The following is a 21,858-nucleotide window of genomic DNA, read 5'->3' as shown; positions in this document are numbered from 1 at the left end:
ATAAAAAATATTAAAACAGTGGGAAAAACACTGTGGATAGTCCAGTGTTTTTCCCATTTTGCCACTCTTAAAACCACCCAATTAAATAGCTTTTCGAGGTATTTTTATCATTTCACACGGTTTATTACCATATTTATAGGGATATCTAGTTTGTTTACATATGTTATGCATTGTAAAATAATTTTATTATCTTTAAAATTAAAAAATTTCAATGATTTTATTCTGAGATTAGCAAGTTAACCTATGTTAATTTATATTTTTTTTCTTTTTTTCTGAGTTTTGTCATTCAATATATATTGAATTGTTTGCAGTGAAGTTTCATAATTTTATTCAATTTACTTCTGTTGATGATTTTTTATATATTTTATTGGCACAAATAATCATTTTATTAACAAAAAATTATTCTAGAAAATAAAGTTAATTGGCATAATTGAGTGTATCACCCGTGTCGCAAGATCAGATAATATTAATTTTATTTATCTTTTAATTAGATATTTATTTATTTAATTAGATAGTATTTTCGTCTGTGATGGAGAATTTTTTATATCTTATAACATGTTAGAAAACTTTATATATTTATTTTTTTATTGAAAAAAATCTACAAAAAATCTACCGAACGGTGAACCGCATGTTACATAGCTAGTGTGGTGTTTATAGGTGACTTTTCTTCTTCTTTATCTTTATTAAAGTAAGCAACATTTTCAATTATACTAACCCAACATAATTGCCAAGACTAGCCTGGTGGAGGATTCCTTCGGCTCCATCCCTTGAGCCCTACAAGCTCGATAGGTCTACAAACAGGCGTCATGGTGTGGGCGAAGTCTAGTATGCCTAAGCTCTGAGCACTGCTATAATGCCAAAGGCCATAGGAGGCAATGAATTGATTCTTCCTAGCTATATATATATATATATATATCATCCTTGAAAGCTACAAGTAGGGCCGCACTACAAAAAACTTTGAGGCCAGTCAGTGCTGAAATGAAGTGGCAATGGTTAGGTAGAGCCAGAGACCGATCCAATTCCAGGCTAGATAATACAAGTATATAGCTAAATTAATTAAGATACAAAAAGTCCAAATATTATAAGTTTACATGTACCATAAAAAGATGCTCCACGAATTATTTTTTTTTTCTTATAATCCCTGCCGGAAATCCCTGCCGGAGTTTAGATGTTGAAAATGTCGTCAATACCTTTAAATATAAATAACCAAATAATAATTCAATCAATCATCCCTGATTCGATAGCACAATTAACTAGTATTTTTTCTTCATTCATATATATACTCATCCTAAGTACACACTTATAATAAACTACATCAAAACATCCCGAAATCTTTCTCACACCATCTTAGTATCATCAACATTTATTTTGTATTTCACAGCCCAACAAATAACTATAAATTATTTATTTCATCAACTTTTCAATGGTTTTTTTTTAAAAAAATTACATTGAAAATTCAACTACAGTTAAAAAAACATAATTGAATCTATTTCTATCCCCATCGACATAACAACACATACTAAATCCACGTAACTAACAAACATTTATTTTGGTTCCAAAAGATCTCAACCCCACACCCTTCCCTAAATGACTGACTTATTTTCACCATAAACACCATTTTTTTTTCAATTATGCTTTGTTTAGAGTCATTTATATCTTATTTTTATCCAAAAAAAAAAACATCATAATATCTTCTTTTTTTTTTTCAATTTAACATTTGAGAACTTAATTCAAAATTTAAAATTTTTTGCCTAAACTTTGTTAATCTTTACTTAAACTTGTGCAATCGAGTTTGTAATGTCTTATCCGATATGATATGAACTTCGAATGTTAACCAATCAAATTTTTCTACTCCTTCTCTTTTTTTTTCTTTTAATATCGTGAGTTTTCTCTCTCAATAGTTTTCTCTCTCAACTTCTTTTTCCTCACTTGATTTTTCATGTCATTTTTGAGTTAGATGTGTTCAATACTCATTCTCTTATTTATTTTGCTTTAAATCACGGTTTCTCTCTCTAGAGTTTTACTGGGAAGCTCTCATATTTTTTTTCTTTTCTAATTTTTTTCAGTACTGACCGGCATTTTAAAGGGGAAGAAGAAGCTGAATTCTCAGTTTTTCCAGGTTATTTATAAAAATATCATTAATGAGCCTACATGTTATTTTTTATCCAACAATTGACATTCTCTCATGATTTTTCCAAACTTCTATTACCCTAAAATTTTAACCTACGATAGAGCAATGTGTCAAGAGGCTCCTTGTAAGATTTCAGTTCAATCCGATGGTTGGATTGAGAGTTATGCTCGATAACATACAACTAGTCAGTAGGTGATTTTACATCAAAATCTGAATCTTCTTATTCAATCATTGCTAGAATCATATGAGTTATTTAGTCATCGGGACCATTCTCTTATTTCAAAATACATTTATTTTTTATTTTCATCATTTGTTTCATTTACAGATTTACTAATGTCTTATAGTAACATTACCGATTTTTAACCAAGATTAATTTACACCAACACTTTTTTCACGCAATTCTTTCTTAACTTTTATTTCTCATTAAATTTTCATTATAATTCCTCATAATTATTTTCTCATTTTCAAAACACATCTATTTTATTTTATCCGTAAACTCGTTATCTATTTTGGCATGATGTATATACTTTTCACAAGCTAGCTACAAGATTTCCCACGTTATAGACAAAAATGAATGCTAGCCAGTGGGCGACGGGTTAGGTTTACTAAGTTCGTATTTAAAAAAGGGACAATGCTTGATGCTTCTATGCATGCGACACACACCCCATAACAAGGAAACACGAAGAACACTTATTTTCTATCTACGATTGCTGTCTTGTTTACTCCCTTTTCAACACACAGGGAATTCTAGCAGCTGAGAGTTTTGACAGGTACAATGTTTTCTTAATTTCCCTGAATCTTCTGTATTATCTTAATGTATTCTCTTGTCATTTCATGCACGATAGTTTGCATGGAATGAGAATAATCGTTTTCAAGATCTCCAAAAGGTGTAGCGTAATGGCAAAAGGTTTGAGATTTGCATAGCAGGTTTCGAGTTCGAGTCAGGACGTGCACCTCTTGTAAGAACTTGAGACAGCTGGAGTTTTACTCGCTCACCTGGATTCACAAAGTGCGCTTTCCGAAAAGTAGAGTTTTCTCAAATCCATTAAAAAAAAAAAGTTTTCAAGTTCAAAGCAAGTCCAGGCAATGAATGGCCTCTTATTTTGTTATTCCTGTAGCCTGGATCTACTGTGATAACTAGTCTACATGGCTCTATCCACCTTGAATGGAAAAAACAATGGCTACAAGGTAGAAAATCCAGATTTCCCAGCTCGTTTTTGTCGGAGGACAATGCACATGGGAAATAAAAACAAACAAAAAAATTAATTAATCACATGAAATATGCCTATAGAGACGTGCATGTGCTTTGCAATCATATGGAAATTAAGTACATGGCCTCTAGGACCCTCCATTTCCTTGTCATCTCTCTCGTTTGTCCAGCAAAGTTGCAGAACCAAAGCTGGCTAGCTAGCTCTTCACAAGAGCCCACCTCAACATTCTACAGTTTTGATCAATGATTCAATTTCACACGGTTTCATGAGAGCCTTCTTCCTCACTTCATGCCATGATGCCATAGAAAACATATAAATAACCTTCTTGCACCATATCATTAAGCAGCACCATTATGTTCCCCACTACATTCATAACACAAACATACAAGCAATGTTAGAATAATTTATTTTCTTGAACATTCTAATTTAATAACTCGACTACAATTAATTTTATGATTAAGTTCAAAACTCGAGAGATATAAATAGTGATTATAATTTATACATAGTTATAGTTATAATTTCATATTTAATATAGTTATAATTATAACACGTGAGTAATTTAGTCTAAAATTAAGATTAGAGTAATGAGTCATGATTGATTCGACTTTACTTGATTTTTTTTTAAGTAATGAATCACTATTATTTTTTTTTCAATTTATTTTTGAAGCTTAAATTATATTTTTTTATAAGTATTTTCAGTAATGAATTAACGGCTTATCAGTTAAGTTTCAAATTTTATTTTAGAAATAGATTATTAAACCTAAAAATATCTTCCAATTTTTTTTTATTATCCTCATTAAATTATATAAAAATTAGATCAAGAAAAATAATTTATTCTTCATATACATTAAAACTTGCCGTGATGACTAGTAATCCCAAAAAAAGAAAAGAAGAAAAAAAGAAATTCGGAGCTACCAAATCAAATCCTTGTTGAATTTGTTTTCTTCAAAGAACAGTAAACAAACCGACACCAGCTAAAAAACACGGTTCCTCCGGTCGACCAACACAAAACGTAAGCTATTCCCCTGATTATGTATGACCCACAATCAGGTTGGGCCCCATCAAACTCTCATGGGTTTGTTGAACTAGAAAACACCTTCCTTTCTTCGTTTCTTGTCACCCGACTCACCTCGCCCCAAATTCCTCTCTCTCCCTCGCTCTCGGAGAGAGGGAAAATATCAAGTTCTAGAGAGAAGATTTAACGAGTCCCAGTTGACAACATTCCGATCACCACCTCTCCTCCTCCTCCTCCTCCCCCTCCGGAACTGACAACTTCCTTCATTCTCTTCATTTTTTTTTGCTTCTTTAGTAAGTAAAAACGGCTTACTGTATATCATTTTTTTCATGCATGGTTGGTTTTAATAAAAGAAAGTGATGAATAGTACCATTTATGCATGTTTGCATGCATGCCCTTGATAAACATTTTCTTGACCATGTTGAAGAATTTCATCATAAATGCATTCAATGCTAGTGAATTTAGGGATGCTTTTTATTTATTTTTGAGAATTAATGAGGACGTTGTTATAAAAGTGATTTTAAGATTTGTTAATTTTATTTTATTTCTAGTTATATTATTTATTATGTTAATTTGATTCAAATTTATTATGTATGCTCAACTGGTTTTTTATCTTCTTTCTTTCTTTCTTTTATATAAAAAATTTGATGAGTGTAACCTTGGTTGATGGTTTTTTGCATTAGAAAATGGAGAGCATGAAGAGTCCATTCAAGGGAATAATAAAAGATGTAAGAGGGAGAACAGCATGTTATAAGGATGATTGGGTTAGTGGACTGTGTTCAGGATTAAGAATTTTGGCTCCAACTTTCTATATCTTCTTTGCTTCTGCACTTCCTGTGATTGCCTTTGGAGAGCAATTAAGTAGAGACACAGGTAATTATTCTCTAATAATATTTTTTTTTCGAATTGGAAGATTAATTTTAAAAGCTATAGAATCAATAGGGTCAAAACCAATTAGTCATAGTAGCATATGCGCGCGCGCGCGCATGTATTTTATGTTCTGAGGATAGTTTAAGGTGTATCATGTGTTGTGATGATGATGAAGATTGTGTTTGTTTTATGGTAGATGGAAGCTTGAGTACTGTGGAAACCTTAGCTTCTACTGCTATTTGTGGAATAATCCACTCAATTTTAGGTGGACAGCCATTGCTGATTCTAGGGGTTGCAGAACCTACTGTTATAATGTACACCTATCTGTACAATTTCAGCAAAGGAAGGGAAGAGTTGGGGCAGAAATTGTTTCTAGCTTGGGCTGGTTGGTAAGGAATTAAAAAAAAAAAAACTTAAGGATTTTTTAGAGTCATTGAATATGCATATGTGCTGTTATTGATTCTCTCTTTTCCTAACTGTTTCCACAGGGTTTGTGTCTGGACAGCACTCCTGCTTGTTCTTCTTGCAATTTGTAATGCAGCTACCATCATCTTTAAATTTACAAGGATAGCTGGGGAGCTTTTTGGCATGCTGATTTCAGTTCTTTTCATTCAAGAGGCTGTCAGGGTACTGGTTTGTGATTGTTCTTTTCATGGTAGAATTTGCTGTATAATGAGGTTGATTAATTTTTATACTACAGGGAGTGGTTAGTGAATTCAATATTCCTAAAGATGAAAGTTCAAAACCGGAGAAGTACCAATTCCAGTGGCGGTATGCAAATGGATTGCTCTCTGTAATTTTCTCATTGGGTGTATTGTTCACCGCCCTTAAAAGCCGTAGGGCAAGATCATGGCGATATGGCACAGGTAATGAGCTGCAGCTTGGTGGGTGGATGATTAACAGAAGAAACTTGGTTTAAGATTCAATTTACTTATCTTAATCTTTTATTCCATTCTTGCAGGGTGGATCCGAGGTTTTATTGCAGACTATGGAGTTCCCCTAATGGTCGTGTTGTGGACAGCTTTGTCTTATGTCAGACCCAGCGAAGTTCCTTCTGGGGTTCCTAGGAGAGTTCATGTTCCACTTCTTTCGGATGCTGAATCAGTGCACCATTGGACAGTAATAAAGGTAATAATCAAGCGAATTGTTGTTTCCATTGGGTAGTTTATTTCCGAGGATATTCGGAAATGTTTAGTTCCGAAGTCTTCAGACTGCAGGATTCATATCCTCAGCTGTGGGGCTTCTCTTGCTGCGAGTCTGTGGAGTGCTTGACAGAACAATTATTTGTCCTAGTATTTGGCGAAACCTCATTCCAGCTTTAACTTACCGGTGTGATCTATAATAATGTGTTTCACACATTGCAGGACATGGGGAAGGTTCCTTTGACATACATCTTTGCTGCCTTAATACCAGCTGTTATGATAGCCGGCTTGTATTTTTTTGACCACAGCGTAGCTTCACAGATGGCACAACAGAAGGAGTTTAATCTCAAAAATCCATCTGCTTACCATTATGATGTCTTGTTGCTTGGTTTCATGGTATGTGATTGATTCATGAGTGTTTCTTCTTTCTAATGTTTAGCCTCTGTAGCCCATCTATATATTTGGCTTACTTGCTGCCTGTTGTTCACGATTTCAGACATTGATTTGTGGGTTACTTGGACTACCTCCTTCAAATGGTGTCCTCCCCCAATCCCGCATGCACACCAAGAGCCTTGCAGTTCTCAGGAGGCAGGTATGGCGCACCTTCTGAGGACATTTTCAAGTTAAAGTTCAGTTTGTTTAGACTCTTAGATGTTATGAGCTTGATCTGCAGTTGATTAGAAAGAAAATGGTAAAGAGCGCAAAGGAATGCATAGGCCAAAAAGCAAGCAACTCGGAAATTTATGGAAGAATGCATGCTGTGTTTTTAGAAATGGATGCGCCTTCACCTGTAAGTGCTCAAGGCTGTTAGTTTGCAGCCTGCTTACCAACCAGTGTCTTGAAATCTGTTTGTATTCAAGTGTGTTCCTTTCCGAACTTAACAGGAATCATGCTGCAGGATGTTTCAGTACATATGGAGTTGGAGAACTTGAAGCAGGCCGTCATGAAATCTGATGATGAAGAGGATGCTAAAAAAAAATTTGATCCTGAGAAACACATTGATGCTTATTTGCCTGTGAGAGTTAATGAACAGAGAATGAGCAACCTGATACAGTCAATCCTTGTTGGAGTATCAATGTGTGCTTTGCCTCTGATAAAAAGAATACCCACGTCGGTTCTATGGGGATACTTCGCCTACATGGCTATTGATAGTCTTCCAGGGAATCAGTTCTGGGAAAGGATGCTGTTGCTCTTCATCACTCCTAGCCGGCGTTACAAGTAAGTTATACAGCTTGAAATTAGAAGACAAAGCGTGCTGAAATATAAGTATTGCTTATCTAACTCCATGATAATGATGAGTTTTGATTTCTCCATCCATAGCAATCAAACAAATCTTGGTTCTGAGAATACTTTTCAACATATCAGTCGCAGCTGGCAATATAAAGCAAGTGTTCTGTCTAAAAGATTTTATATGAAGTATAAAGTGGAAGGATGTTAAATTTCTGAAAACAGTAGATACTTACAGGATCATAATTCATTATCTATGAATCATAGTTTTTCATCATTATCCTAACTTCTTAGCTTTCGGTATCGTTCTGTTGGGCAGAGTCCTGGAAGGTGTTCATGCTTCATTTGTGGAGGTGGTGCCATTCAAGCAAATTGCTATCTTCACAATTTTTCAATTTTTCTACCTTTTGATCTGTTTTGGAGTGACATGGATACCCATAGCTGGAATATTGTTCCCCCTACCATTCTTCCTTCTTATTGGCATAAGGCAGCGCATCCTTCCCAAGCTGTTTCAACCTAACCATCTGCAAGAACTGGATGCTGACGAGTATGAAGAAATTGCTGGTGCTCCAGCACGAAGCCGAAGCCTTTCCCTCATGGTACATTCTTCTAATTTCTTATATATATGGTTCATTAGACTTGTGCCCAATTTATTGCTTATATCTTTAGTGTCTAGGAAAATGATGAATATACTATTTTAGTTAATTTGTTTTCTGTTAATGACAAAGCCTTGAATGCTGCAAATGACTGGACTTGTTATGTTGAATTTCTGCTTATTTGACCAAGAAATGACTTGGATGAGCTTCTAGAAATAGACTCTTTCCCTATAGCCCAATTTTCATTTGGTTAAACATCGACCGGATTATAATCTATATGCATATAATTCAAACTCCAGCTGATGATAATTTTGCTTCGTATTCTAGCTTAGCTTACTATTATTAATGCATATGATAACTTGGTGCAGGAAAGAGAACCACTTGATGTGGATTCTGAAAAGAGTGAAGATGATTTCTATGATGCTGAGATACTGGATGAGATGACAACCAACAGAGGCGAGTTGAAACTCAGAACCCAAAGCTTCAAAGAAGATAGATTACATCAGGCAAGAAATACTTATCCCCTTTAAATAATTTAGTGTACTTTCTCTTAGTATCTTAATGATTCATGCTTATGATGGAGTATGATATGGTATGCTTGGCAGGTCTATCCACACGAACAAGGATGACTTTTGAATACAATGAGTACCTCAACAACAATTAGGATATACTAGATAATTACTACGATCCTCTGTTTGACCTAAAGAACATGAAACAAAGGGCCTTTTGAGCAAGAGTGTTGAAGAATATCACTTGTGTCGACGGACGGAATCTGTTGCAGAAGAGAAAGAATGCCAGAAAGAACAGTGTTAATGAGGAGGCTTTATATATAGCTTGTGATTATTTGCTCACATATATCTACCGCGAAAAAGAATTTTGAGAGGGAAGGAGAAATGAGATACTATTAGGAATGCAGAAACCCTCATATTATCCCCAACGAAATTAGTGAAATTTTTATTATTAGTATTGTTTTTTTTTACTTGAACAGATTGATAGTCAGAAATTTTAGAAATCTTTCACATTTTTGTTGGTCACTTTACATTATAATTAGTTTTCCCAATTTACAGAATCACATTAAGCTGAACCAGTATTCATTTTGACATAGATATACAATGGCCTGCCCTTTCTAGATTCTCGCTTTGTATTCTCATTGCCATCAGTTAAACCTCTATGGAGCCTTGAAGCTGTTTTGATATGCTCCATGCTTTCAAACCGCTAGAGAGATCAGTGAGTGCCATCTCTGGCAAGCATATAGTTTTGGCATGGACTTTGATATGCTTAAGAAAAAAAAACTCATTCGAAAGTGGGAATCTGCCTTGAAACGAGTCCCTATCTCACCAGCTTCTCTCCCTTTTGACATAATTTTGTACCTAAAGTGTCATGGTCTATCCCATACTTATTTTCCTAATCCATACAGGTGGAATTTTCTTCCCAAACCTCCATGTTAAGGAAAGTTGCTCATTTTCCAACTTCATGCCACTCATGCTAACTGGTGCAATGCTCACGAGGAGTATATTAGAAGAAACTTTTTTTTTTAAAAAAAACTGTTAAAACTAAAGCAATTACTGAAGCTATGCTCATTATTAAGAGTGTCTTGCACCTATCCTGGAAGAGTAAATCCTATTGTGGTGGTGTCTCTGATAGTCAAGCTGTGAGAGTGAAAGAGAGTTCTGGTGCCCCTTTAATCAATGGGACTCACTTATGCTGATTGAAACCCACTTCTAGAGAAGACTACTGCTAGAATTCTTCATTGCTAACAGCCATTTCATCTTCTTTAATAAGTCAATTTTGTTGAAAAAGTTAAAAGAATGGAACCCTGCTGTGTAGCTTGGAACACCTGGTGTTTGTTGTTAAAGTTAAGTTCCTTATGGGTTGCCTGGTGCCATAAATATCCGTTGAGGATAGGAGTGTTTGGAATGTGAGAATCCCAGATGATTGTAGTTAGAATTGGAGGAAAATTTTGAAATTGAGACATTGTGCGGGATCATTTGGAAACGGGAGGAATGTCTTTCTGTGGTGGGACAATTGGCATCCTTTAGGGCCTCTGATAAAGATTTCTGGGATGAGGCTTATACATGAATCAGGAAATAAGATTGCCTTCTACTGCTAAAATTTGTGATGTTATTTCCAATGGTGATTGGAACTGGCCGAATGCCTGGTCTGATACAAAGTGTTCAGGCTGCTACTTGTGGTGTTGTTTATCCCATTTTCTATTGATGATTCTGTACTTTGGAAACCTTCTCCTAAAGGAATTTTCATTTGAAGAAGCTTACTGGAGCAGATTGGTGAAAGAGGGATCAGGCTTGGTTAGCCATCTTGAAAAGGCTATCTGCTATAGTAAGACTGGGAGGCTTGTTAACCCTAAAAGTGTTTTCTGCAAAGGAGCAATTGAGGACAGAGATCACTTCTTGTCCAGAAATGAAGAGCATATGCCATTCCATTTTTCAGATTTTTAGCATCCAAAGGTCAGTAGGTGATTGGAGATGTGAACCTCATTTTGCAGAGACTTATTTTCAGAAGAGTTTTTTCAAAACTACCGTGATGAGGCTTGCTTGATGCACTATATTTACTTTATATGACAGGAGAGAATAGAAGAACACATGAGAATAACTGCTCTAGTACTTTTAAAGTTGTGAAGAAAATCATTCTATAATATGTTGTTCGAAAATTCTGAAAAACGCTACTGCAAATTCTAATATTGCTGAAATTTGCAGGAGCAACTTTTAGTGCATGTTGCTTTTGATTGTTTGTTTCCAGGACTATTCATGTTTGTAAGGCTCTTGTGCACTCTGACCTTTTGTTTCTTTGATAATGAAGTATTCATCAGAAAAGAAATAAAATTCAATAGATAATACAACAATAATATCCTCCCCTTAAGCACCCTCTCATACTGTTGGTACTATGCCAAGATATGGATAGACTGCTTCTCCATATTAATTTTTTTTACTTTCAGGTTGAGCAGGTTCAGTATTCTATTTTCTCCAGGAAAATTGCAGCAAACACATGAGCGTTAGGCTTACTCAAATACTGTATTCCCTATACAATTTAATTTTCAGTTTTAACAAGACAGGGGGGTCAGCAGGTTTACCCCATATCTAAACAGCCAGGTATTCTTGCAGGTGATCCCCTAAGAGTAAAAAGACAACAAGTTCATCATCGGCAGAAGACAGAAACGAAAGAGACAGAGATTAGTGAGCAGAGGTGAGCTCACATCCCCTGATACTACTATAGTATCTTGGGACTTGCACCATTCAGCATTACCGCGATAATCCAAACCTCCTCTTACACTCCACTTCTTATCTCCTTTGGCCCCTGCGACCTTCAGATTTGCATAGCACGTTCATTTCTGTGACTACTGTGTGTGACAAATGTTATACTATTTGCTATCACAGTTTCTCTATTTATACAACATGATCCGGAAGAAAATGTTGAAAGATAGAAAGACAAGGCCAGACTACAGGAAGGACCACCATGTTTCAATCTCAATAAATTGGCCCACCGTGAATCTTGGATAGGTAATCTGACCTCAGAACTCAAACCAACTGACATATTTAACTTTAAGTGCCGGCATCACTAACAAGAACAAGATGATCGCCATCTCTAAGTACCTCTATATCTTCAATTTCAGCACCTTCCTTGGTTAGAATCTTGGAGGCATTGCACCCAAATTTTTTGGAACCAATATCAAGTAGTTCTTGGAGTGAATTTGGTAAAGCAACAATCTTTCCAGCAACTTCACCTTTATCCGGGCAACTGAGAGTCACTCTAGCACGACAGTTCAAACTTGCGAAGCCAGTAAAACGGGCTGGAGATGAAATTATGTCATTCTCACCTGCAAAATTTGAAATTTTGAGTTTATTTAGAGTAAAAGTTGGCAAAGAAAGAGACTTATTTGTTCAAGAGTGTATAGCAATTGGATGGTTTCTAGTTATCTTTTCAAGGACTAAGTTAATTACAAACTTCCCAATTGATAGGGTGGTCTCTATTTTCCTGTGTAATTCAATACCTCGCAACCATGCATTCTTTTTCCTCCTGATTTTCCTGACGTGAAACACATGATTGACCACTATAATTCTTACATCCAGAAGTCATACTTATGTCTTGGTATTAAAAAAAATTCAAGGTAATGCAAAAATAGAAGCGTTCTTACCAGTACTAGCAACTGACATCATCCCAACAAGAGAGTTGTGGAAATTGTCTGCCCTTCTCCTTCGAGGTCTATCAGGCCATGAGACTTCAGGGACTGGTGGCATAACATCATGACGAAAAGAAGGAGAAAATGGAGGTATTGTAGGTTCACTATTATACCTTGCCATGGGCTTCCTACCAAATGGCACCCCTGGATGCTTTGGGATTGTGGAAACCCTTTTTTTATTCGTCTGCATCCTATTTTCGAACAAAGCTTGAATTTCCTCTTGGCCCTGATGATCAGCCAAGGCCCTTGGTGTCCATCCATGGAGATCTGGCTTATCAACATCGGCTCCTTGGTCTAAGATGAACTTGACCATTTCAGTGTTTCCTTCAGAGATTGCTGTATGAATGGCAGTAGTTCCACACCTTGCAGGCAGTGTTACATCTCCACCATATTTGACAATTTCCTTGAGCAAATCCAAGTTATTTTGCTCAGCAGCTGTATATGCAAATTGGCCCACATCACCAGAAGTTATTGTTGCCCCATTGTCTGAAAGAAGTTTAAATACAGATTTATGATTCCCCTGTAGCGCTTCCCATAGAGGAACATTGCCCTCTGAATCTGCATGAATAAAATGAAATTATTGTTAAATTTATTTTGCCAGATGAGTCGGAACAATCGTTACGGGTCTTTATGTTTGCTTATTCCCGAGAGAATACCTTTGATGTTAGGATCTACTCCATACTCCAGAAGTAGGACTACACAGTGCTCATTCCCATTTGAAGCTGCAATATGCTGTGCACTCCGAGTCCATACAATAAAGGAATCCGGGTAAGACAATAAAGTTATGAGTACAAGATTTATGCAATATGTATGAAAGAATATTTCCACACCAGCGCAGTTCGTCCATTTTCGTCCGCCTCATTTGGATCTGAACCCTGCTTCAGCAACTGATGCAACAATAGATCATCACCCCTCATTGCTGCGGTGCACAAAGTAAGAGGTAAATCCATTCTGTCCTGAGTCAGCATGTGCTCTGTGTGTTGCAAAATTCCTTCCATCTCTGGATCATTCAGCTCTTTCAAATGCTGCATCAACCAAAAAAAGGCAGTATCAAGTAATTAGCATCTGTTAATAAGACAAGTGGTATTGAATTTCAAATTTCTGAGTTATATCTTGGAAGCATTTGAAATGGAGTGTAATCATGGCCTATTTCAGTACCGAACCCAAAATAACATAATGGAAGCACTCATGTTCATGTTGAATTACGTTACACATCACAAAAGCATGACAGATTTTTTACAAGAAGCAAATCATTACCAAATGGCTTTCTCGATGCTTTTTTCTGATATATTTGAAGGAAATAAGGTTCCAAACCATAAAGCATGCTGTAAAATAAGCCTAAACCAAAATCTCATTCATTCTATCAAATAATGAAAGATGTCGATAGATAAGATAATTATGACAGAAAATGCATGCTTAGCACCAAGTTCCTATTCTTAATTATGACAACAGGTGGTTGATTACAGAAAAATAACCAACGACTAAAGATAGCTAGTATTTTAGAAAATGACAGTATAATATTTATGTATGGTGACAGTATTTGAGAAATGTTGTTGTTAAGAACTTTTGCTGACCTGAAGAAGGTTGTTCATGATTACTGTCCCATCTCCAACATTTGATTGGACATTATTTAAGAACGCAGTTCGATTCAAACGTAGGAGCTGACTCAACCGTTTGGTTCGAACCGTGAATAACTGTGGTCTGTAACATAGCAGACCAATCTCACCAATAACATCTCCAGTTGCAGCCTCACCAACAACCTGCAATCTTCAATTAGAAAAATTGCAAATTATTTATCATGGTAAGCATACTCCAATTTAATTTCTAGCTCAATACAACTGATGGAATTGGTGGAAAGAAATTAGAAACGTTTAAATCACTGAACTTGCCTGCTCTATTCCATTCCTGTGCACGATAAGTTCCTGCAAAGTAGAATTGTAAGAATAAGTGCATAAAAATGTCCCCTAGAAAATGGAGATATGAATTCCAAAAAAAGTCGCACAAAGGGAAAGACTGTCATTCAAAATCAATTAATGGACTCCGAGCATGATATGTTCACACCGGGGAGGCATATTGAAGTCGTGTTCTTGACCTATCATAAATTGAAACCACATGGAACATGAAGAGGGCGGGGAAGGGAGTTTTAGTTAATTACCACCGCGCCAGTGACTAAAATATACAGATCTGTCGGTGCTTCATTTTGCAAAATTACATCTTCTCTGGGTGGAAAGTACTCAGCTTTCATCTCTGTGACCTTCAATATTAAACAATTTCAAGTTACAGAGATGGAACGAAAAATCAGATACACAAATATGAGTGGCCAACAAGAGGACATAATCTTCTCTCTCTTTTTTTTTATGAGCATCAAATGAACACAATTAACAGCTTCCTCCACCTCTAAAACAGGAAAAAGCTTCAAAATTTCTTCCATAATCCATCAAGAAGATGGAGTAAAAGAATTACCAACTGAAAGAGCAGGTCATTTGATACCCCACGAAACAAGTACACTTTATCCACAAGTGAATAAAAGAGATAGTTAGAAATGCTCGATCGAATTGCTTTAGGAAGAGAACCAATGGTCTCTTGTTGATGCAATCCCTCCGAGTCGGTTCTGTACTTCAAACACAAATGAGCAAGCATCTGTTCTTGTAACCGAATCGGAAGGCGGTTCCTTTGTGCAAAACTTGAAACAGCTTGGATAGTATCTCTCTGAAAATTTCATGCAAGTGATGTCAATAGTCTAAAAAAGCTTTAATACACTTGAAAACCAAATGATTAAGGTAGAGATAATTCATTTAATCATTTACAGAATCTACCACAGGCTTGCTAGGCTATCAAAACACAGATCGTAAGACAAGTTACTCACAAATTGCCTTGTTCGGAAGGTGGCATGGACAACCAAATTGGTCATGTTTCCAATCAAATACGATGTCAGTCCAAGATTAAACATCATGTAGAACATGACGAATATCATCTCCTGCGGATTGACAGCATGCAAATCACCATATCCAGTGGTAGAGAGCGTGGTTGTAGACCAGTAAAGTGATTTGACATAACGAATCCACAGGCTCTCTCCATGAAAATCTTCCCAAACGGATCCGATCCATGTTTTACTTGGATCCTTGTAATTTACAGCAATGCGATAGTAGAAGCAACCGGCCATGTGAACTACAAATAGAGTAACCTACAATTACATCATGATCCTATAAGATGGATGGTTTTTTCAAGAAGCTCAAAAATTTTATGAAAATTACCAAATTGAATTTTTAATGAGTGTATATACTCACACATATGAGCTTCACGCATCGAACCACAAAGTAATTGTAGTTCCTATCCTTTTCCAATCTGATGTAATTAATGAGAACAGTGAGGACAATGCTTAATATATTCAATTGCAGCTGTAAATGAAGCTAAAGGCTGAAGATAGCATTTAATTACCTTGAAAAGAATTTACTAACTCGCCGGAGACGCCAGAGGCGAAGCATACTAAAGTACCCGTATGACTGAAGTTTATCAGGCAATATTTCCCTGATAAGCTCAGATGGGATTGTGGAGATAACATCAAGGACCAGCCACGATTTTGTATACCTCCAAGCAATCTTTTTTCGGTTATCAACTAGTAGATATGAACTTTTGTCAAGGTATGCAACAAAGAAGGTCAAAACAATATCAATGGAAAAAAATCCGTTGACAACATTATCTGTTATGGCCAGACCCCCACTAGGTTTGCTAAGGTAACCAAACTCGAACGGAGACACCCATGCCGTGTAGAAAACTAGAAATACCAAGAAAGTATCCCATAATCTGCATTATCAAACATTAAACATTCATTGTTCAGCTATAACAAAACATGGAGAAGGGTATCACAAAACCTGCAATTCAAGAAAAAATCCAAGGCATTGATCATTAGCTCAACTATAGGAAAGAACATTGAGAAATATCACAATTAAGAGCAACTTTCCAACCACATAATATCTCAAAATTAGTGATAGGATAAATGATAATCCGACCTTGTTCATGTAGACCAAACCCATCACATTACTCGAATCATTGCAACAACAGTTTTAGTCCACATTATATATGTCCTATGCATGAGGATGTGTGCCTTCATATTTTCATGAGATTTAAAAAGTGTAGGACCATCATGGTTTTGGATTGTTTTTGCAAAACCATGGTTTAACACATCTTGGAATTCCAAAACCACTCGTTTTTGTTATCATTATGGAGTTTGAAATTCCAAGGCATCTTTCTTTCTGATTCAAAATAACCAGATACCTTTTTCATTATCATATCATAATTAAAATAAAAATAAAAACTAATGCAATAACCTGTAGCGAGGGTCGAAGGGAGAGAGAATGTAGCGACGGAGAATGACACGGCGGTTGCTACGAGCGGTGGCACCTAGAGAAGGGAGAATCTCACCGGTAAGGCTAAAATGGCTGGCATCGTCTCCTGATAATTCATCATGTTCTTTGTCACGTATTCCATTATTCCCTTGTTCACTTCCGTAAAGGCTTCCATTTTCCAGCCCCCCTTGTCCACAGAACAACACCCTCTTCTTCGTCATTCAAATAACGTTAGAATCAAGAAAAGGAAAACAACGAGAGCCCAACAACGCCCTTTTCTTTGTTTCTTTCTTGGAAAGACGGGCGTAGTAGGTACAGGGATTTGTGCTAGGACACTGCCATTGTTGTTGTTATTGTTTACAGGTCTCTTTCTAACTTTGGGTGGCTGTGTGCTGTATTCTCAGTGTTTTTTGGATTGGTGGCAGCGGCCGTCGTGACTGGAAATCTTTCTGTTTCACCTGCACTTATGACGCTTGTCCCTCCATACTTATCCTTTTCAGATTCTAAACTTAGGGTCGTATATTTCTTGGATACTCCTGGAAACTCATAGAATATATAGTTATTTTTTATGAACTCGAAATAGATATGTTTAGATGGCAGTGAATAATTAATGGAAGTTTAAGTATGATCTCTGTTATTCATCACATGCCAAAGCTATGATTGAAAACAAAAAAATTATACAGGGATTTTGCATTGTGATTGCAAGATTTTACTAATTTTATTTGGATTCATTTGGAATTTTTATCGGAGTTTAATTAAGTTTATATTAGAAAAATAAAATTTTATATGCTATTACATTTTACCATCCTAAACAAGTAAAGTTCATGCATGACGCATATATACGTACAAGAATATATAAGAATATATGATAATAGCTTTATTACTAGTTAAAATCAAAATCCTTAAAAATCAAGAATATTATAATTATAAAGAGACTTTTAAAATAAATAATTTTTATTCATCTTAATTAATTAGTCTTCCTCGTCAAAAAACTATTATAATTTTTTATATTGAAAAAAACTAGAAAACTCTAATAATATTGAATATGAAAAATAAAATAAGAAAAATACTTCCTTTAAATATGAAAAAAAAAAACTAGAATAGCATAATAATACAAAATAAAAAATAAAAAAAATTAACTAAGAAAAATATTTATTTTCTTAAAAAAGCTATTGCGTCAGTCTTCCCGGGTTGAAAGGAATTCATCCTTGAGTTTTAACCCTAGTCAACAACTATCATCCACTACAAACATCATTTTATGTGTGGTCCATCTCATCGTAAGTCACTAACACAACACCTTAATTTATGTGAAATATCTCATCGTGAATCCTTAACATAACATTTTTGTGTGGTCCGTCTCATCGTGGATCTCACCATCATGATTTTCAGTAACAATAACTAACACAAATAAAAACAACACATTAGTTCTAGTATGTTTTCTCCCTAATGAAGAACTTTCTCATCCCTTTATACACGAGCATATTCTCTTTTACAATCTCTTTCGATCATGGTTATTCAATAATATATAATAACTAATCACTAGGAATTATTGTGCTCCAATATATATCATCTATGATTTCTAATCAAACCCATCAAGAGTTGTTGGACTCTGATATCAACTGATACATATAAAAGCGAAAGATAATGAAGTTTGATATAAGTCAAAACTCTCAAAGGCCATGAATATCATAATTATGGATATAATGCTAGATTAAATTGCTATGGTGTTAGATTATAATTATCATGGGACTTTATGAATGTTAAAAAATATTTATTTTTTAAAAAATTACCACAAAGCCATATGATAGGATGGATTAAATTGCTTGAGTGTTAGATTATAATTATCATGGGCCTTTACGATGTTAAGAAATATTTTGAGAATTTTGGAAGGCTAGTATGAATTTCTACGGGACTAAGATGAAAATGCACCTAAAATTAGGAAATTAAAATTATTTTTTTAATATATGGATATAATGTCAACATTGCCCCCAAAGAGATAATAAATGCATTACCTAAATTCAATTTTATATGACTTTAAAATATAATATAATTTTTATATAAAGTATTTTTCAAAGAAATAGTAATTTTATATGGATACAATAATGTCAACATTTCCCCTAGAGGGATAATAAATAATTAAATAACAATAAATAAAGTGACAAGTATAAAATTTTATGATAAGTTTGACAAGATTTAATTTTAACCAATTTATATTAGGATAAGTGACCAATAATAACTCATTATAATTAACTTTCAAAACAAAATCACACCCTAATTTCCATAACTTATTGCAAAATAAATAAATAATTTTTTAAAAGAGAGATGTCAAGTCAAGTATTGCATCATAGTAGCAATATTGGAGGGGATTTTTATATATGAAAATAGATACCGTATTAGTTCAAATTAATTAATCATTTTATGATTTAGTATATGAATCACTTACACAATGATGTGATTAAAATTGTTTCGTTCTATATAAACCTAATTTATCTAGTCATTATTCTCTTTTCAGTCTTCTTGTTTTGTCTTTTTTTTTTACAGACAATTAAATTCAAATTTACTTATAAATTAAATTGAATTCAACTTGTAATGTGATTTCGAACAATGTGAAAGTAAAATTACTTGTTATTTTTTATTTTTATTTTAGAGCCATTTTCAATTCAGAGTTATTAAAAACTCGATTCATGACGTGAACATGATCTAAAATTATAATATTATTTTGAATAAATAAAATTTAAAATGTTAAATTGGTTTTTAACCTGATTGATAGAATTAAATCGAAACAGCTTCAAATTGATTTTTTTAAAACTCAATCTACTCTATAAGCTAAGTCGGTGGAATCCTAGATTAACCATGAATACCTTCTGCATGTTCACCATTGTCCGACAACTTTAAAGTAAACATGGGAAAAATGGAATGATGGTCCAAATTCTCAACTAGTACTCAAGCTTAGCCAATCTAATCATTTTTTCGTGGATCAATAAGAAGCAAAAGAAGCTTTGAAGTACTGCACTCAATAGAAAGCTTTACAATAATTTTTCATATCATTATCTTGCTTTACAATAATAATAGCTTTGAAGTACTATTGTTTTCTCCAAACACTGATCAATTCGGTGTTGATCCGAAATCTATCATGCGGGTCCAAACCAGGACATGGCATGTTCAATTATATATGAAAGCAGCACAAACTTGATTGGCCGATATTGTTGTGTTGTCTAAAGCATGCCCCTTTAACTCTTAAAATCTTTTAAACCCAAAAAAAATTAATGGAGTATTTGTTTTTGCGATATAACTAATTAGTTTTTAAGTGTTTTTTATTTAAAAAAATATTAAATTGATATTTTTTTAAAATATTTTTAGAAGATTTTGATGTATTAACATATAAATATTATACACGATATGAAAGTTAATTAGTTTTTAAGTGTTTTTTATTTAAAAAAAATATTAAATTGATATTTTTTTAAAATATTTTTAGAAGATTTTGATGTATTAACATATAAATATTATACACGATATGAAAGTAGGAGGATCGATAATTCAATTTCATTTTATATAAAAAGAAAGTTAAAATCTCACATTAATTATAATCTACAAGAGAAGATCGACCCATAATTATGTTAACACATTGGAGAGAACCTTGCTTCTGAACGTGGGACAAATTCAATTCCTTTTTTTCTTTTTTATTACAAAGTACGATCGAGCTAGCTCTTTCCCACATTTTCCATGTCGAATAGTTGCTGTGATTATTTGTCTTTGAAGCAATGCTTTTCTCAAAGGCAACCAACAAATCGGATCCTTAAATCTTTCATGGGCCATCGATTTTATAAAGCTGTCTGCATTCAGTCAAATGTGATATTGGTAGACAAGATTAAATCAATGATAAAGGTGATGATCTTCCACTGTCAAGGCCTCCAATCAAGAGAAACATGTCGTGGACATGATTTCCCCTCTCCAAACATGAAAGTGGCCTCTCCATTTCAGTCACGGGAAAGTAATAATTACATTACAATTTGAACTAATGTGTGGATATATACTGGTCGTAGGATTGTCAACTCAATATATGAGTCACAGTAACAGCCACGGGAGAAGAAGAAGGAGGAGGAGGAGGAGGAGGAGGAGGAAGAAGAAGACGAAGAGCTTGGCTGATTGCCCTAGCTAGCAATCCTCTGATATTGGATACTTACGTTTCTTTGAATATAGGTTATTATAAAGCAAAGGATATTCATGCATGCAGCAGTATGTTCAAAACATAAAGTTGTGCCTGTTAAAGCTAAATACCAAACTGGCAAAATAACTATGAACAGTGGTTGAATACATAGGTGACATGTGATGCATGCAAGTCAGATCAGATTTTTCTTAAAGTAAAAAAGAAAGATGATTAGATAATGATAATGTTTTTAAAAGAGAAAAAAAATTGGAATCTGAGTAAAAAAAATCATTGATGCCAAACCGGTATTCCATTATTTCTTCGAATATTTTAACCGTCCCAATATTTTCAAGGTGCGTTGTCCAGTATGCATCCAAATACCTAGTTACATGCAGCTGTTCACGTAAATTAAAGACCCTGGCCCTTAATGGGGCTCGGTGCCGGCCGGATTTGACCAAGGTTCACGGGGTAGGACATGCTTCACCGAACCGGATTCTACCCTTTCTTCTCTCTGCCTGGGCTCACATTCCGTTTTGGTATATAGGTTTCAAGAAAGGGTCCTTAAAATCAAAAGACGACAGGCATAAGCATCTTTGAATTATGAGGAAGTTGTGGTAATTTGTCTTTGGATGAAGGAGCTCTACGCTTTTGTCATTTTGCACGGGAGCTTTGTGGTGATTGCGCGTTGCAAGGATCCTCACATGTGCTGCTGTTTATCAGAAGAATCTTTCAATTCTGTTCACTGAAAAAAGAATCTGGCATCGATTCGTTCTGTTTTATCTTGAAAGGAAACGGCGTCGTTGACCATCATAATCTTGGCCACGATACTGTGAAAATAGGGCCATTGCCGACGAAAAGTTTCTGCTGCTGAATTATAATCGTCACTATGGGCCTTTCTTTATTGGGCTCATTCAGCCCGTTTTAACAAATTATAACTTGGGCCTAGAAAATCTCCAACGAACTCTACCCGATTCTTCC

At 34.9% G+C, this 21,858-nt stretch overlaps 2 protein-coding genes across 3 annotated transcripts; one reads left to right on the top strand and one right to left on the bottom strand.

Annotated features, from left to right (window-relative positions):
- The first annotated feature begins 4,445 nt into the window (after nt 1-4,445).
- On the top strand, nt 4,446-9,213 carry LOC133674176 (boron transporter 4-like). Its single transcript, XM_062095187.1, has 13 exons — nt 4,446-4,650; nt 5,041-5,230; nt 5,424-5,616; nt 5,716-5,854; nt 5,928-6,093; nt 6,189-6,355; nt 6,592-6,765; nt 6,866-6,961; nt 7,043-7,159; nt 7,268-7,587; nt 7,916-8,195; nt 8,561-8,698; nt 8,798-9,213. Exons 2-13 carry the CDS (start codon nt 5,044-5,046, stop codon nt 8,819-8,821), a joined length of 2,001 nt encoding a protein of 666 aa, XP_061951171.1. The 5' UTR covers nt 4,446-4,650; nt 5,041-5,043; the 3' UTR covers nt 8,822-9,213.
- Nucleotides 9,214-11,202: 1,989 nt separating this feature from the next.
- LOC133673940 (potassium channel AKT1-like) lies at nt 11,203-17,355 on the bottom strand. 2 transcript variants are annotated; one of them, XM_062094878.1, is made up of 12 exons: nt 16,716-17,355; nt 15,826-16,191; nt 15,675-15,732; nt 15,254-15,571; nt 14,851-15,096; nt 14,543-14,641; nt 14,277-14,309; nt 13,962-14,147; nt 13,218-13,412; nt 13,044-13,119; nt 12,343-12,945; nt 11,203-12,024 (listed from the first exon to the last, which is right to left on the bottom strand). In XM_062094878.1, the coding sequence occupies exons 1-12, from the start codon at nt 16,952-16,954 to the stop codon at nt 11,750-11,752; spliced, it is 2,694 nt and encodes an 897-aa protein (XP_061950862.1). In that variant the 5' UTR covers nt 16,955-17,355; the 3' UTR covers nt 11,203-11,749. The 2 variants fall into 2 exon arrangements, with proteins under 2 accessions (XP_061950862.1, XP_061950863.1); XM_062094879.1 differs by lacking the exon at nt 16,716-17,355 and having other exon boundaries at nt 15,254-15,555; nt 15,826-15,965.
- Nucleotides 17,356-21,858: the final 4,503 nt, after the last annotated feature.

The sequence above is a fragment of the Populus nigra genome, chromosome 15 (assembly GCF_951802175.1).
Source record: "Populus nigra chromosome 15, ddPopNigr1.1, whole genome shotgun sequence".
Classification (NCBI taxonomy): domain Eukaryota; kingdom Viridiplantae; phylum Streptophyta; class Magnoliopsida; order Malpighiales; family Salicaceae; genus Populus; species Populus nigra.
This window is presented reverse-complemented; position numbering and strand designations above follow the sequence as displayed.